The 17410-nt window shown below is 29.2% G+C and overlaps 6 protein-coding genes across 9 annotated transcripts; 3 read left to right on the plus strand and 3 right to left on the minus strand.

Annotated features, from left to right (window-relative positions):
- Positions 1 to 26: 26 nt before the first annotated feature.
- LOC118065101 (ADP-ribosylation factor-like protein 13B) lies at positions 27 to 2044 on the minus strand. The gene is made up of 7 exons (XM_035080166.1): positions 1784 to 2044; positions 1649 to 1719; positions 1444 to 1577; positions 1206 to 1321; positions 807 to 983; positions 505 to 728; positions 27 to 418 (listed from the first exon to the last, which is right to left on the minus strand). The coding sequence occupies exons 1-7, from the start codon at positions 1840 to 1842 to the stop codon at positions 135 to 137; spliced, it is 1065 nt and encodes a 354-aa protein (XP_034936057.1). The 5' UTR covers positions 1843 to 2044; the 3' UTR covers positions 27 to 134.
- On the plus strand, positions 1993 to 3809 carry P5cr (Pyrroline 5-carboyxlate reductase). Its single transcript, XM_035080169.1, has 6 exons — positions 1993 to 2187; positions 2438 to 2586; positions 2677 to 2951; positions 3036 to 3126; positions 3195 to 3334; positions 3415 to 3809. The coding sequence occupies exons 2-6, from the start codon at positions 2496 to 2498 to the stop codon at positions 3685 to 3687; spliced, it is 870 nt and encodes a 289-aa protein (XP_034936060.1). The 5' UTR covers positions 1993 to 2187; positions 2438 to 2495; the 3' UTR covers positions 3688 to 3809.
- Prp18 (pre-mRNA processing factor 18) lies at positions 3441 to 5418 on the minus strand. Its single transcript, XM_035080168.1, has 4 exons — positions 5062 to 5418; positions 4260 to 4964; positions 3947 to 4177; positions 3441 to 3583 (listed from the first exon to the last, which is right to left on the minus strand). The coding sequence occupies exons 1-4, from the start codon at positions 5122 to 5124 to the stop codon at positions 3554 to 3556; spliced, it is 1029 nt and encodes a 342-aa protein (XP_034936059.1). The 5' UTR covers positions 5125 to 5418; the 3' UTR covers positions 3441 to 3553.
- Positions 5419 to 5420: 2 nt separating this feature from the next.
- On the plus strand, positions 5421 to 7696 carry LOC118065104 (uncharacterized). 2 transcript variants are annotated; one of them, XM_035080171.1, is made up of 5 exons: positions 5421 to 5569; positions 5718 to 5996; positions 6231 to 6504; positions 6584 to 6723; positions 6871 to 7696. In XM_035080171.1, exons 3-5 carry the CDS (start codon positions 6243 to 6245, stop codon positions 6895 to 6897), a joined length of 429 nt encoding a protein of 142 aa, XP_034936062.1. In that variant the 5' UTR covers positions 5421 to 5569; positions 5718 to 5996; positions 6231 to 6242; the 3' UTR covers positions 6898 to 7696. The 2 variants fall into 2 exon arrangements, with proteins under 2 accessions (XP_034936062.1, XP_034936061.1); XM_035080170.1 differs by having other exon boundaries at positions 5731 to 5996.
- Positions 7697 to 7935: 239 nt separating this feature from the next.
- Positions 7936 to 9833, minus strand: LOC118065091 (putative nuclease HARBI1). Its single transcript, XM_035080144.1, has 5 exons — positions 9684 to 9833; positions 9317 to 9520; positions 8945 to 9231; positions 8290 to 8833; positions 7936 to 8096 (listed from the first exon to the last, which is right to left on the minus strand). Exons 2-4 carry the CDS (start codon positions 9514 to 9516, stop codon positions 8616 to 8618), a joined length of 705 nt encoding a protein of 234 aa, XP_034936035.1. The 5' UTR covers positions 9517 to 9520; positions 9684 to 9833; the 3' UTR covers positions 7936 to 8096; positions 8290 to 8615.
- A 363-nt stretch (positions 9834 to 10196) lies between these two features.
- Positions 10197 to 16844, plus strand: LOC118065093 (probable phosphorylase b kinase regulatory subunit beta). 3 transcript variants are annotated; one of them, XM_035080148.1, is made up of 16 exons: positions 10197 to 10325; positions 10448 to 12023; positions 12129 to 12247; positions 12384 to 12727; positions 12811 to 13167; positions 13229 to 13426; positions 13488 to 13626; positions 13708 to 13985; positions 14116 to 14130; positions 14456 to 14686; positions 14781 to 15084; positions 15174 to 15449; positions 15533 to 15878; positions 15949 to 16086; positions 16162 to 16402; positions 16481 to 16844. In XM_035080148.1, the coding sequence occupies exons 2-16, from the start codon at positions 11986 to 11988 to the stop codon at positions 16769 to 16771; spliced, it is 3315 nt and encodes a 1104-aa protein (XP_034936039.1). In that variant the 5' UTR covers positions 10197 to 10325; positions 10448 to 11985; the 3' UTR covers positions 16772 to 16844. The 3 variants fall into 3 exon arrangements, with proteins under 3 accessions (XP_034936039.1, XP_034936041.1, XP_034936040.1); XM_035080150.1 differs by lacking the exon at positions 14116 to 14130; XM_035080149.1 differs by having other exon boundaries at positions 10240 to 12023.
- Positions 16845 to 17410: the final 566 nt, after the last annotated feature.

The raw sequence follows: 17410 nt of genomic DNA on the forward strand, positions 1-17410 counted from the left end.
CATGGTATATTTATGGTATATTTGTCATATGGAAGATATTTTTATTTTTTAAGTACTTATGATAAGTCGTTATTAATGAATTTTTGATACAGGTACAAAATTCATAATAAAATTAAAAATAACTTAAGTTATCATTAGAGAGGCACTTGTCCGGGTATATTTGGTATAATAAATGTATTTACATTTCGTGATAATACTGGTGCAGTAAATGGTCGTACTGCTCTTGATTGATCTTTCATTCTTTTTGATATCAAATTTAATGGATCCAATGTTACAAATGCGACTTCGTCATTACTTTCATTCTCATTAAAATATTCTATGCTGTCACTCCTAGGAATCATCATATTATCAGACATTGGTGCAGTTTTATTTCTGACTAGAAAACTTTTTACTGACGATTCTCTTCTATCTTCAACATCTAAAATGTATAATACATTGATTTCAAGATTATTTTTCAATTATTGAATATTGAATCATATATATTTATTTAATAGGTTTACTCACGATTATTTTTGACTGCTGAATTTTTTCCACTAATCATGACTAACTCATTAATTGGTTTGAAAGGATTTGAATGTGTAGATATATGTGATAGAGCTATAGATGATATCGATGGCCTTTTTGAGCGACTACATGAATGATTATTTACAACAGAAATAGTAGGTTGAGATGTATTTATTCGTTCATCTAGTGTTGCATAATTTTTGATAATTGTATCCAATAACCATCTGGTAATGAAGTAAAACAAATTTGTAATTCAATTCATTTTAACAAATTTCGATTATATTTAGAATCATGTTAATTACTTATATCCATCAGTAATTCCCTGAGTGTTCGGCTTGAAATTTTTCTCATTAAATACACAGGCACAAGTTTCTACTCTTGTTGGACATCGCATTGAATTCACTGCTTTTTCAACATCTAGATTTTCCACTAGATCCAACTCGTCAATTGCTCCAATTACATCTTGTTTATTTGCTAATCTAAAAAAGATAAATTAAATAGTTAGGTAAAGATATGCCGTACGTGTTGCGTACTCATCTAATATAATAAAACAACATATAACTATTCGTGAATGTATGTAGATTATATATTTCGAAAGAATAAAGAGCATGTGCTTTAAATAAAAAGGATTTAGTGATGATCATCAAAATTCAAGTGCAACACTGTGAAGAACAAAAAATGATTAATTATTAATATCTCACAATAATATTGGTTTTCCTGCAATATGTTCATGCGATGTTAATTCGCCAAATACTATTCTATTTTCATTTAATCGTGAAATATCGCTGGCGTCCACCACATAAATTAGACCATGTATCTATAAAATTAATTGTATGATTGGGAACTAATATATGCTATGATATATGATTATTTGTTAGCTAAAACATTCATAGATATTTTGGTAATCATGAAAAAATAAATAAACATTAACAAACTTACGTCGTTGAAGTATTTTTTCCATATTGCTCTTATTTGCTTAGCTCCACCAACATCATAAACTTTTATTGAGTGACATTTATGTTTCAATTGAACTACCCGGAATCCCATTGTTGATATAACTCCCTCATCAAAATCTGATTATGTTAGACACATCAAATTACAGACATTTCCATTACTGCAGAAAAAATAAATTATCATTTCTTACCATGAGAAATACAGTTGAGAACTGATGTTTTTCCTGCATTATCTAGGCCAGTCATTAATAAAACAATATTCCTGTTAAAAAAAATAGATTAAAAAAAGATATAAATCACTCCAAAATTTGTGTATAAATTCTCACTTTCGAATAAGCCTTTTTCTCGAGTATATATTGTATATACTTCGTAGACAATTTCCCATTATAAATAATTATAAACCCACATAATTGTGTATGTAAAACTTTATTCTAGTTGAAACTGATAAAAATCATTCTACAAAATACAAAACTGTTTGTCTAGTCTGCCATATTGTTTTAGTATCTATCTTTGTCTCTTACTCATCCACACGCATTCACGTCAATACTCATTCATTTCATATCTTGTATTCTTTCTACTGCGTTGCCACTCAATCTAAGCATGCTTACAAAATTTAGTTTCTGATAAATATATGTACAAAACTATTGTATAATTATACAATTTTTTTATATAAATAATATCGTTGTTAACGTTTGGAATAATCGAAGAATTTCATCTTGTTGAATTATTGGTAAAAGTTGTAGTTTACTTTTAATATTTTTAAATAGTATTAACAATAAAATTAAAAATGAATTTTATCTTCATTCTTATTTATAATGATTGTTAAACAATATTTCAACTTATCTATTTAATGTTACGTTCAGTTTGTAAAGCAATTGCGATGTCACTCTTATTTTGACGTTTGAATTAGCGACCTGTTAATAATACTAACAAACTTTTGAGTTAGAAAAAATTAATTCAATTTCTTGACTGGTTAACAGATAATAAAATTTGTTGTTCAATAAAAATATCATCAGCTACACAAAAGTTTCATAAACGATGGATACAATTGATTTGAAATCATATAAAGTTGGATTTATCGGAGGCGGTAACATGGCTCGTGCTATAGGAATTCCATTAATAAAAAAAAGTATTATTCATTATGCATTTTAATAATTAATATAAAATTCAGATGATCTATTTATTTTGTTCAAGATTATATTTTTTCTAATTTTTCTAGATATTCTTGATTCACAAAACACATGGGTATCAGCAAAAACAAAAGAAACTCTCCGAATCTGGGAACAAATAGATCCACAACATCCAGTGAATACATCTTTAGAAAATTACGATGTTATTATAAATAGTGATATAATTTTTTTAGCAGTTAAACCACAAGTTTTTTTAACGGCTATTAATTCTGTACGGGAAGAATCTAAAGGTCGACCATTAACTTTAGAAAATAAATTATTTATTTCTGTACTTGTTGGTATTACGCTCAAAACATTAGAGCATGTAAGTTGCAAAATGAATAGTTAGTTACAGGTAAATATTAAATAGAAAGTAATTGAAATTGTTAATGTTATAAATGTCATCCAGGAGTTAAAGCAGTTTATAGATCCACGTCATCCTTTAAAAATTATTAGAACAATGCCAAATATGCCTTTATGTGTTGGAGAAGGAGTAACGGGTTAGTATATGAATGTATTTAAAAGATATTTTTAAAAAAATTTTCTTTATTACAAATTGAAATTACAGTATACTCACGAAATTCTCAAGTATCGGAAAATGATATAAAAATTTTAGTGAGTATGTTATCTCATATCAGTGTAGTAGAAGAAATTCCAGAATATCTAATGAATGCTGCTGGAGGATTAACAGCATCAGGACCTGCATACGTAAGTTTATTGTTTAAAAAATGAATTCGAAAAAGAGAAGTACAATTTATTAAACGGAAAATTTTCATTATTGTTTGCAGGCTTACCTTATCATTGAAGCTCTTGCAGATGGTGCGGTGAAAAATGGATTACCTCGAGATATGGCAACGAAATTTGCAGCTCAGGTATTAATTGGTGCTGGAAAAACAGTATTACAAACCAGAAAAAATCCAGGACAACTTAAAGATGAGGTTTGTTCTCCTGGTGGAACTACAATTACAGGAATTCATGCTTTAGAAGTTGGTGCAGTAAGAGCATCGTTAATGAATGCAGTCGAAGCTGCTGTTAAACGGTCAAGTGAACTTGGTAATTAAATGTGTTGTTTGATGTACTAAAGATAAAATTACTTTCTATGAATTTTAAATCATGGAAAATCGATTCAAAACAAAATATTTCAATTAACTTTATAACGGGTTGATGTATTTTTGATGATTGTTTAATCAAATGATTACAAAAATTTCAATAAATTATAAGATGACATTCGTCTATTTACATATTAACAAGTTTACTTTTACATTTTAATTTTGACTTTTAACGGTTTTACAATAAAAAGTTTATGAGAAAGTTCTATACTTGCGAATATTCTACACATCGTGATGGATCAGTTGGATAATATTCTTGACATTTAGTCATTAATCTTTTTAAAGCTTGAATATATTTTCGTTGGGTTTCATCATTCATTACATGTGCCACATTTTTCGAAAAAATTTTTTCTCTGCCCGTACGTGCGTGAATACCAACCATAGTTACTCCAATAGGCCAGGGTGAATTGCCGATTGCCATTTGAAGGTAAGCATCACTTGCCTAAAATAATGACAAACATTTTGAATTTTTATTTCTTCTCAACAATAATCCATCTAGTTAATAATGGTAATAGGATACTTACTAGAATATAATTTCGTTCCAACAAATGTTTTACAATTTCTGTTAAACTATCAGTAATATCTTCTGGCAGAGATTTATTCTTTAATTTTCTTAATAAAGGCTTTAAATATTCTCTTGTTTGTGCATAAGTTGCACTTGCCATTTTTCCTTTTGTACTCATTTTTTCACTACTACTACGACTATTTAATTGCCTACCCCACATTTGAACTAAGAATTGAAGAAACTGAGTAAGTAAATTCATGTCAAAGTCCTTGTCTCCCCGATTTAGTTTGACAGACATTTTTTCTATATCTTCATACGTAATTTCTTCATTGGGAATATTAACATCCCCTTTTCTATCATAATCATTAACTTTCGATGATGTTAACAATTCATTAAGATAGGCTTGATCAACTTGTTCCATTGCTTCCTGAAAATCATTTCTAAATCCTTTATTTACTTCTGGTTCTAGAATTTCGTGCTTTCTAAGTCTTTGAAATGATTCTAATTCAGATTCACCAAATAATATGATAGGTTCTCCTCGCTCACGTAATCTTCTTATAACCTCAGGTCGTGATAATTTTTGATGTTCTACTGAATTTTCAACAGACTCTTCTACTTGGTTTTCAACTACTGTGTTGATTGAAACGCTTTCACTATCTGTTGAATTTAATAGCTTTGTATCTTTAGATACTAATTCACCACGTTTAAAATATTTTTTATTTTTCTGGAAAAAAAATATTAATAAATTTTAATACACAAAATATTTAACAATACTTAATGTTAGTCAACTGTGAAAAATGTAAATATTTATGGTTAGTTACCAAAACATTGCTTTCTTCGAGTTGCTTTCGTTTTTTAGCTATTTCTGCTTTTAAAATATCCATGTCTAAATAATGATTTTTTTTATATGCACAAAATTATTGTGAATTGAAAAATTACACCAATAAAAGTTGTAATTGTATCATAGAGTTGAATTACGACCAGAGAAGAGAGACCAGTATAGAAGTCCAATGCTGTGTTAAAAATCCGGACGAAGTTTCGGCCAACATATCGGTATTGGGGTCAATATGTCGGTAATCTCAGGTTATGTCAGAACATGAAAGTTTCTGTGAACCCATCGAGCGATGGCGCTGCAACGGTTTATTTCAGCCACGCCCCTTAATCTAAGAGAGAAAAGAGATAAGATTTGTGTTCTCTTTTACTCTCATTACAAGAATTCTAAGCCAGTTTATTTTCAAGCACAAATTTTTAAATAGAAAAGGTCCAGCACTGTTCGCAACATACATAGAAGCTATAAAACCAATTTGATATTCTTATAACAGCTCAGAGGTAACACGCTCGACTACAGAAACGTAGGTTTTGTGGTCAAGCCTATCAATTCAATTATGCATAATGATAATGAGTCAAAGGCTTCGATAATGATATTTATAATATTAATAATATATTTTTAAAAAAATAATATTTAATAATATAACAGAATTTTTTTAAAGAATATTGGGACTGCTCGAAAGGCCTGGAACTTGGTACCTGAAGAGAGTTTTTTGTGGGATTAAGACTGTTGAGACAATAGGGGTCTTAGGGCGAGTTTCACCACATAGCAGACTGCTATTGTGTACCAACTTAAAATTTCAAAAATAAAAGAAATTACCATTTGTGCCATCTGGCGAGTTCTGGTGAAGTAACTTATGTTCTTGGAAAGAAATTTCAATATGGTTGACCGGCAAAAGTGATTGTAAACAAGAATAAGACTGAATAGGTAAATTTTACTCCTTATAACTTTTCTTTCACTTATTTTACAATAAATATTAGTAAGTATTATTACTGAATCATGTATTAGCTAGAAAATCGTTTATTGAACAAATGTAAATAAATAGTAGCAATTGTTATTAGCATAGAAATTGAAAGAAGTAAGGTTAAAGGCTCATTTATGTTCATACATTTGAATCAATGGAAATGAATGATTCATTTTAATAATGTAATTTCATTCTAGATTATTATTGAAATGTCACAAAAACATTATTCCGTTGATGACAAACTAATACTAATTGATTTGGTAAAGCAACATTCAAAAGTGGTGGAGAATAAGAGAACTGATGCAGTCGGAAATCTCGAAAAAGATGAAGCATGGAGTGTCATAACGGAGACATTCAACAAGAAAGTTGTATTCAAACGAAATACTGCATCCTTGCGAAACTGCTGGCAGCATATAAAACAATATGCTCGAAAAAATGCAGCACAATCTAAGCAACAAACACGTGCTACAGGTAACCTAATAATAAATAAAATCAATAATAATTCGAATCCAGACTTACTATCAATTATCATTAATACTAATTTTTACAGGTGGAGGTGTTAATACAGGTCAAATGAGTGTAATTGATATGGCAGCATTGAAAATAATTCATCCATTCTCTGTAGAAGGCCTACAGAATATATTCGATAGTGATGCTGAAAATGAATGTCCTAACAAAGTAGTGTTTGATGTAAGTTGAATTATTTTATTTTATTCTAGAATTTTTAGATCTTAATACATGTATTAATTTTTATTGAGTTTTCATAGATTTTTAGTTATTAATTGTGACACAAAATGATAATTTAAATAAGAAACATTTAGTTATTATTTTTTATAGCATTTACTTCAAACAAAAAAAAAATAGAAAAATGGAACAAATGGGACCCGAAGAAGTTAAAAGCATCATTGAGTGCTTCTTTACGTAATGCCGTCAGTAATGTTTCACAGCCAATTCCTAGTACATCCACGGGCATTACTAATGCATCAAGACAAAAGTGGTCTGCAACCGAATTAACGTCTCTTAAAGTAGAAGCTTTTCAATTACTTAAAAAAAGTTTAACTGAAAACCAAGCATTAGAAAAAGAATATCTAAAAACAAAGTTAGCGCGAGAAAATCTCGAACTGGAAATTCTAAAAGCTAAATGTTTTGGTTTGAATAAAATGAAAAAGAACAATTCTAGTAATGATAACATAAAGAAAAATATAGCTAGCCATGCTAAAGTACAAAAACCTGATTATAATGATGAGAATCAACAGACTGCTTCTCAGAATGATGATTCGATTTTGCTTAGTTCTGAATCCGATTAGAGGACATAGATATATGATATATTTAAAAACGAAAGTACAATTTTAACAATATAGTCTAATAACCAAATGTTATCGTTCAAGTATTAATTATAGTTCGTTAATTCGTTTTTAAATCTTAATATTTACATGTGAGATTGAGCATATGTTTCTTCTTAAACTTAAATGAAAGAATTATTTCATAAAATTTTATGAATAACGTTTAGTATTCTTTAAAAAAGAATGATCTATGTGCAAAAGTTTTATTAGTAGATCAGCATTTAATATGTTAAAAAACAAATTAGTATAAGAAAATGTTATTTAGTTTTGTGAAAAAAAATATATTTTTTATGCACGTGATGAAAGTATTACTATGCAATATGATTGTGATTCTAAGTCGATAAGTATTGCAAGTTCTATCATTAATAAATGTTAAATCATATTTAATTATTAATAATATTAGTATAAAACATGAAAAAATTATTAATTCGTAGTTTAGTAACTCGACATTTTGTATTTTTTTGAGTTGAAAAGATCTTAATATTACTTTTGTGAAAATGGCAACATGTATGATTAAAAAAGTTTAATATACACTGTATAACTTTATTATCACAGTTAAAAATAAATAAACATCTATAAACCTTTGTAAACGACATTCTTATTATTGCATTATCATGTTATTATTTTATCAAATCTTTTTACAGATAATAATCTAAATAGATGTATAGTAGATGTAATGTACACAATCAAAGCATATCAAAGATACCCATTCAAAGTAAACTGAAACAGAGTAGACTCAATAAATTACAACCCTGGCGGAAATATATCTACAACTTTCTACGTGACTCTACAACAAATTACAATTTTTGACAACATTTTGCATGGTTGTGTAAAATTGTAGTTTGTTGTAGATATATTTCCACCATGGAATATAATATAATAACCATAATATATATTAATTTTCGATACTTACTTATGAAAATAATTATTTATTATATGTCTCTGCTGATTTTGTATAAGTTGCTGATGAGTTTCAGGAATTTGATCATAAGCTCTTTGATTTATTAGCGATTGAGGAATTGCTCTTCTTGTCACATTATATAACACAGCGGATGCAATTATTGCATGCATACTCAACTCTGATTTAAAAAACCTGGAACCTATAGTTAAAACGGCGAACATTCGTCCCCAAACACCAAAACATCTCTCAACCATCGTTCGTGTTCGAATTTGTGACTCATTATAAAGGACTTCAGCTGGAGTCATAGGATTGTGCAATGGTGTCATAATAAATGGCACTTAAGAATATGCAGAATCACCTACAAGCAATGAGTTATAGAATTCACCGTTTTCGAATCGTCTTTTTATTCTAGAATTGTCAAATATGGTAGCATCGTGTGCCGATCCAGGCCAACGTGACACAATATCTATAATCTCCAATCTCGAATTGACAATGACTTGGGTGTTGATTGAAAAAAACGATTTCGTATTCCGGAATAACTCTGCATACTCTTCACCTGTAATATTGATACCTTAAATTGTAATAGTTTACATAATTGATTGAAATTATATACATGTATGTATATATCGCATTATAACAAGATGAGTTATTGTATATGAATACATACCATACGAACGAACCCGAACATGGACGCAATCGATAGCACCCAGGACACGAGGAAAGGCGGCTTGACTAAAATTTTGACTATGAATAGCTCTAATTTCTTGATGAGAAGGCGGTATATAGATGTAACATTCCCTCAATCCAGCAATTGCTTCTGATACTCTATGCACGATTCGCCAAACGCTAGTTTTGCTAATACCAGTAAAATCTCCTATTGTGATGTAAAATGATCCAGTAGCTAGAAATCTCATGGCTACAAGCATCTGGATCATTGGTGGAATCGCATTATTGCTGAAAATTGAAATGAATGTACATGAAATTGAAATGCCTAGAAATAATCTATTCATATGCGCTTAATATTAAATTTATTACATACAGTGGTGAGTCGGGAGTTATTCTTGCCTCTATTTGCTCAAAAACTTCCCTTGTCATTGCTTTGGTTAGGCGAAATCTTTGTACAAAATCTTCGTCATCAAAAGTATCGAACCAATTCATTCGAGGACGAATTATCCGAGGCCTTCTGACAATATCATCATCATCATCGTCAAAAAGAATCAGTAGCAAAAGATTATTCATTCTCCTGAACAAAATAAATCATAGCATACAGATAATATTTATGAGAAAAATTAATATAAATTGCAGTTACCTGCACTATATTGAGATAATTAAGAAGTTTATTTATCAATAAGTGATGATTAATGAGTGAATTAAGTGAAAGAAAAGTTATAAGGAGTAAAATTTACCTATTCAGTCTTATTCTTGTTTACAATCACTTTTGCCGGTCAACCATATTGAAATTTCTTTCCAAGAACATAAGTTACTTCACCAGAACTCGCCAGATGGCACAAATGGTAATTTCTTTTATTTTTGAAATTTTAAGTTGGTACACAATAGCAGTCTGCTATGTGGTGAAACTCGCCCTTATTGCCCGAGAAAAATTTTTAAAAAATTATATGTATACTGAATTCAAGTACAGAGATGATCGGTAAAAAAGAAGCGATGGACATGTAGATATTTCAATATGATATGTACTTGTTAACAAGTTCAAAATAAATCCTTTCATCTGTAAACTACAAGCGATTTTTCAGTGCCATTAATGCCTGGTCCATCAAAAACTTTGATACCATCCGAGCAATTATCGATGGAGTAGTTTTTTTTTCAAACAGATTCTACATCTAAATTAATTTAGAAAGTTTATGATTAAAGACTCTTTTAGATACATAGTCCCTATAACAATAGAATATCCCGACTAAAAAATTTTTAAACCGTTATTCACCGTACACATTCCCTATAGGGAACAGAGTATCGTATATGTAATCGTATCGTATACATAATGAATTTTAAAATTAAATTTTTGCAAATTTTATTATTTAAAATGTACTTAGGTAATGTGCAGTGCATTCTACTGTTGAAATCATTTTTATAACGTTTAGTTTTTTTTATTATGCATAATGAAAACTCATGAATTAATATTTTGATTCATGAGTTCAATCAAAAAATCTCACAGATAAATGGGCAAGAATCACTTAATACAAAAAACCTCAACAAGTTAGTTGGAAGAAAATAATCCAAACTACCATCAATAGAGACACCTTCCAATAGTTTAGAGGCCAAGTAATACCTGAAATTGGAACAATCTACTTCAATTAAAAGATTACATAAAAAAATAATTCAATTTTTTTGAAGAAGAGAAATCTGAAAGTCTCGATATCAGTATTGATAAATCAAGAATTAAATTATTTTTTTATTATTAATGATTCACCGTTGTTTGTAATCTCGATGTAAAATTACCACCTGACCCAAAGACGAGAATGACAAACACTTAAATAACAATGTCTTCCTTTGTTCTTTTGGTTAATGTATTATTTTTTTTCATCATATCCATGTATATTCCTTGACACGTGTACCTATCACTATTCAGTAGCTTATGAGATAATAAACTCAGTGCTGTTGAGCTGTAATGTAGTTAAAAACTTTTTATTAATTAACTAATTAGTGGATAGTAGCGGTGAAATTTCTTTATCGTAAATTACCCTGTGTTACGGGGGCCATTTATATTCTTGTCTTACGAGTGGTTATTTTTTCTACACGAAAATGTTTTGTTCACCCGTGGACCCAATAGCATTTGAGTTCACTCTCATAAATAGAGAAGACTATTTAATTGGAAAAAAATTAATAAGGATTTCGAACAATTTTCCCAAACTGCAACTAATTATGTAGAAGATGGTAAATATGGTAAATATAGAGATCAGAGAGAACAGGATGACAAAAAATATAGCAGTGAATTTGTAAGGTTTTTTTTTGATTTATATTATTATAAAAATTTAGTGTAACATTTAACTAACATTTTATTAATGTCATCAATTTAATTAACACGGGAAACTTTCAGTCCACAATTCATTTTATTTGATTTGATTAATTAATAGTTTTAAAATAAGATATAGAAATTGTAATGGTGAAGGGGTTGATCAACATTTCAGCCTTAGTGAATACATAATACAGAGTAAATTAGCTAAATAATTAAAACAAATTCTTCTCCATAATTCAAATATAGCGCGCTTTTCAAAATGCAATGTTACGTCATCTAAAAGTAAAAATAAAAACAATTTACATCATTTCGAACTACTTTAACATGTGGGCAAGGGTCTTTAATTTATAATACTGCAGATAACAATAAGTATCAAAATATTATATGAAACTTCTGTTATTATGTTTTCTATAATCTCATTAATGATTAATTGATTCTTTTACTCATGGTCATTTGTTAATCATCTTTATTTAATTGATAACAAGCTTAATTTAGCATTACTGCAGTATTTAATACTCCAATTGTAAATGTTTTTACTGAACAAAGTGTCTTTTTGTATTATTTGTAAAAACCTCTGTATGTACATAAATAGTCAAGATAATTTTATACCAGCTATAATCACAAGTATATTGTGGCTCAAGTTCAACCAAAAGTAATGAGTTTCTAACTAATTGAACTTCAATATTTAATATATTTTGATAAATTGTTTTTTTTTCTGCATAAAATCTTAAACAACAATGAGTGCAACGGTAACAACGCCTGCTAGTCCAAGAAAGTATGATATATTTATTCATTTACTAGATTATGCTACAGAATTATTCATATACATATAATATTATATAGATAATGACATTGAAAAATGTTTTTATTTATATTCAAGGTCAATGCTATCATCTACTGCTCGTCAGGGCAGCGTTTACGATTTTGATATCGATATGTTCTTAAAAATTTCTGATTATGAAGATACTGTTAGGCAGTTAGATATTTATTATGGAATTGGTAAGCTATTTATATAATTACTAAGTTTTTAGTTTTTATTAGACCTTATTCGTTATTTATTATCATTGTCATAATTCCTCTGTTATTACTACACCTCTAACATACTAATTATTTTAATGAAAATTACTACTTACAGTAAAACGACAACTTTTACGTTACCAAAGCTGTATTACTGGTTTGTTCCCACAATTATCTAATGACAAGACAGTTGCTAGTGTTAGAGAAAGTATTTATTGTGCAGCAGCAATTTGGAGTTTGTATCAAGCTTACAGACGAATTGATGATGATAGAGGAAAATCTCATGAGCTTGGACAATCTGCTGTAAAATGTATGCGAGGTATTTTAGAATGCTGGATACGGCAGTCAAATAGAATTGAAAAGTTTAAATTAAATCAATGTAATCGTCATTCTTTGCATTGTAAATTCAATCTTAATACTGGAAATGAAATTTTTGATGATGAAAATTACTTCCACTTACAGGTAAAGACATCACTTCTTTTTATTCTCATCATTCTTTTCAATTCATAATGATAGATTTGTTATTAATTTGCGTTTTATTTTAGATTGACGTAGTTTCTCTTTACCTAATTTTTTTGGTTCAAATGATTTCATCAGGCCTGCAAATTATTTACACACAGGATGAAGTTGCCTTTGTACAAAACCTAGTTTATTACGTAGAGAGAGCTTATCGTACTCCAGACTATGGAATGTGGGAAAGAGGAAGTCGTTATAATGATGGAACTCCTGAAATTCATGCCAGTTCTATTGGAATGGCAAAAAGTGCGCTTGAAGCAATTAACGGATGCAATCTTTTTGGAGAAAAAGGAGCATCTTGGTCCGTTATTTATGTTGATATTGATGCTCATAATCGTAATCGAAGTATTTTTGAAACAATGCTTCCAAGAGAATCTAGTTCAAAGGTAATAGATTTAAGAAGCACAGACGTTAAATTTAACTTTTCTTTAATGAGATTTTTTCTAGAGTGTGGATGCAGCATTGCTGTCTACAATTTCATTTCCTGCGTTTGCAACTCATGAGGAATATTTATATACTGAAACAAAGATAAATGTTACACGGAAACTAAAAGGAAATTATGGGTTTAAGAGATTTAGTCGCGATGGATATAAAACTGTAATTGAAGACCCGAAAAGACGACTATATAAATCTGGTGAAATAAAAGTAATCACATGATTTATTTTTTAATAAAAAATATGAATTTACATAAGTATTTTTATTGCAGGATTTTGATAAAATTGAATGTGAATGGCCGCTTTTCTACATATTTATGATAATTGATGGAGTTTTCAAATCTTTACCTGAACAAATAGACGAATATACGAATTTATTAAAAGGGCGAGTGCATAAAGATGCAGCTGGGGGTAAATATATTTGATCATTTGTAACGTCATTTACTTTATGTAGTTTTAAGTAATAACAATCATGTGTTTACTTATTTTTAGATCCTGTTATCCCTATGTATTATTATGTACCTGAAAAAAATATTCTTACTGAAAGAAACGATCCAGGAAGTACTTTCCGCGTCGCAAGTATTGAAGGTAGTGGTACAAGAGTAAGTGGAGAAAATGAAGGTGTTTTATATCTATGGAATCAAGCAATGTTTATCATCGCACAATTACTTACTTCTGGATTACTTCATATCAATGAATTGGATCCGATTCGTCGCTATCTTCCATCATACAATAGGCCTCGAAAAGCTGGAAGATATTCTGCTTTTCAAGTAAATTTATTATTAATTTTATATGCTGGTAGCAATTTTATTATAATTATTAAATTTTTATTATGAACTACATGAAAAATTAAGTTTAAAAAAAATAATAATGATTTTACTTTTTTCGAATTTCGAACAGGCCAAACCCACAATTGTAAGTAAAATTTTGTCTATGACTAGCCTGTGGACGTTATTTAACTTTGTAACTTTGTTTGTGACTGTATTATCCATAAAATAACTAGAATAGTACTTATCACTAATTATCTATTATTATTTCATATTCAAATTCTATATCTATATTATATACTCCAAGATCATTTAAACCCAAATTAATTTTCCTAGCAGTATGATTTTTTTTACAACAATTGATAAATTTAATATTGCCTGCATTGTCGCATGATTATAATTTTGTCTTGCAGTTATAGAAATAAATTAATATTCTGAAATTAATTAATTCTAAATTATTTTTTCATTAACAGGGTACTCATACAGATTTAGTAGTACAAATAGTTTTAATTGCTGAGTCAATGAGGCTTCAAGCAATGATGGCTACCTACGGAATTCAAACTCAAACACCACATGAAGTAGAACCAGTTCAAATATTATCATCCAGCCAATTAATAAAAGTTTATCAGAAACTTGGTATTAACAAAAAATTAAATTTACAAGGAAGACCTCCAAGACCTATTGGATCATTAGGAACAAGCAAGGTATAAAGTAACTGTTTGTTATTCTGTTTAAATGTTTTTTTATTAATTTGTTGTATAAGTCAACTTCATACATATAATTTTCAATATTTTTCAGGTCTACCGAGTTTGTGGAATGACTGTGCTGTGTTATCCGTTAATTTTTGAAGTATCTCAATTTTATTTGTATCGTGATATGGCTTTATTAATAGATGATATTAAAACAGAGCTCAAATTTGTTGGAAAGTATTGGAGATTGTCAGGACGTCCTACAGTTTGTCTTTTGATTCGGGAAGAACACATGAGAGATCCACAGTTTAAAGAAATGCTTGATCTTTTTGCTATGTTAAAAAAAGGCTATTGCGATAGTACCAAAGTTAGAATAGGCCGGCTCCAAAATCTAATTTCTTCATCATGTATAGGTAAAAATAAAAACATTTATTATTTCAGTCACCTATTAAATGATTTACAATTCTTATTAATTATTTGCATTGCTTTTTCACTTTTACAGAACATTTAGACTTTGTAGGTTCTATGGAGACCGACTTAGAATTGAGTCAATTTAAACAACTGAAGCATGATTACATAGGATACCAAAGTCTTACTGATGTACCAAGATCTTTATCTCATGTTGAAGAGGTTCGGGATTATTCTAAATTATCTAATGAGCCTATTCATGTCATTATAAACGAACTTCGTAATGCTGACGGTTTATATGCGAAATGTCAGCTGTATGGAATTATACTAAAACGAGAAGGAATTAATTATGAAATTAATGGCATGACAGGTAATTTCCTCTCTGCAAACTTTTTTACATGTTTTTGGAACTTATTACATCGGAAATAACTGTTGTTATGAAAATATTTTCAGTTGGAGATTATTTAAGAGCATTGTACCAACAAGCCGGAAGCCTTAGATATTGGATGGCAGTACGCTATTGTAGTAGTTTACTAAATCATACTGTTGATAGCATAAGCCCCTTCATTACTGGGGTTCTTGTTAAAGGAAAACAGATAACTGTTGGAGTAATTGGTCACGAAGAAACAGTATTTGATAAGCCAATGACTCCTGCAGAAATTCAATCTGTTGTGTATTCAACTATTCAACCACACAATGTTGTACAAGCTGTTCTTCAGCAGGAGGTTCTTTTGTACTGTGGTCGTTTGATTGGGACAAATCCGGCGATGTTTAAAGGAATCCTGAAAATTCGTATTGGGTAATTATTCTTCTATTATTTTGATTTTTTACGAATTCAATAATATTTTCTGAATTAAATGATGTTTTAGATGGGTATTAGAAGCAATGCGGCTTTATCTAGCAGTATCTGTGAAAAATCCGAAGCCTATTGAAAATTATAGTCCTTATGAAATAAGACGTATTTTAATTAAAGTATTGACTGTCAAAGATTGGGCTTCATCTGAAAAGTAAGCTATGAATTTTGGTGGTAATATATCAGTAATATTTTTATATTATTATTTTATGGTTTTCTGTGTTCAAAGTTTGACTGTAATTATGCGAAGAAAAATAGAGGGAAGTCTCTGTAGAGTTCCATCTCACTTTTATAATCAAGTATGGGAAGTACTAATGCAATGTCCAGGTGGTATTCGTGTTAACGGTCAAGAGTTACCACAACAACCAACTCTATCAACTATGACACGTTCGGAATTAACATTTGCTCTGCTTGTAGAATCTATTCTTCATCACATATTATTACCAGAATATCGACAAATAGTTGTCGAGGTATGTAATTAAATAATTACCTTATTTTAATATTACTATTATTAGTATCAAACTGATAATAATATTCAATTTTTTCAGTTGTTGAATATTGTAGCTACAATTTTGCTACGTAATCCAGAGTTAAGTTTCAAACATGAGTTAGATTTGAATAAATTAGTTGAAGATGCCTTTGTAATGTACAGTAAAGATCATAACATGGAAAAATCCGATGATATGTCTTCCTTCTTCGATGCTCATTATTCTGTTACAACTAGCTATCTTGCGAGATCTGTAGTTAATAATGTTTTAACAGGAGGCTGTGTAACAACTAAAGTCGATTTAAATGATTTTAAAGAAGGGTCAACTCAAGAAATGTGCAACATTTCATAAAATATTAATATAAAAGATGCATATATTTCATAAAAATGTATTTTTGCCATGAATATTTACGTTTGTTTTTACAGAATTGAATATCTTGTACGTACCTCAAAAATTTGTTATTTAGTCTATTAATCCAGTAGTTGATAGTACTATTTTTAAAAGTAATAATCAAAAGTACCAATTATTGAAATACTCAATGTTATGTTTACAATAGTACAAATATTCGAATTTTATTGTACTTTTGTTTAATATAAAAGAATATCAGTGCTCTGCAGTGGTCTGGGTGCGATCCGAAAGGTCTACACGACCAATTTCCCAGTGGAAAAATGAAAAAACAAGTCGAATAGAACCCGTTTCCATTCTTTATAACAAATGGAATTGTTATAAACGAAATGAGTCTGTTTTTATTCATTTGATATGGTTAGTTACTTTATTTCAGTAAAAGAAAAAATTGTGCGTTAGAAGAATTCGAATATACCTCATAGATCTTTTTTTTCATTATTTACAACAAATTTCATTGTCATCCACGAAAAAAGTATGTTTTCATTTATGTCATACGGTTGGTAACATTTTTTTAGTAAAAGAATAAATTATGCGTTAAAAGTACTCATATACATATATAAAAAGGGTCCCTATTTTTATTGTTTA

The sequence above is a fragment of the Chelonus insularis genome, unplaced genomic scaffold, assembly GCF_013357705.1.
Source record: "Chelonus insularis isolate UGA/USDA-ARS -01 unplaced genomic scaffold, ASM1335770v1 contig_26_pilon, whole genome shotgun sequence".
In the NCBI taxonomy this organism is placed as follows: Eukaryota; Metazoa; Arthropoda; class Insecta; order Hymenoptera; family Braconidae; genus Chelonus; species Chelonus insularis.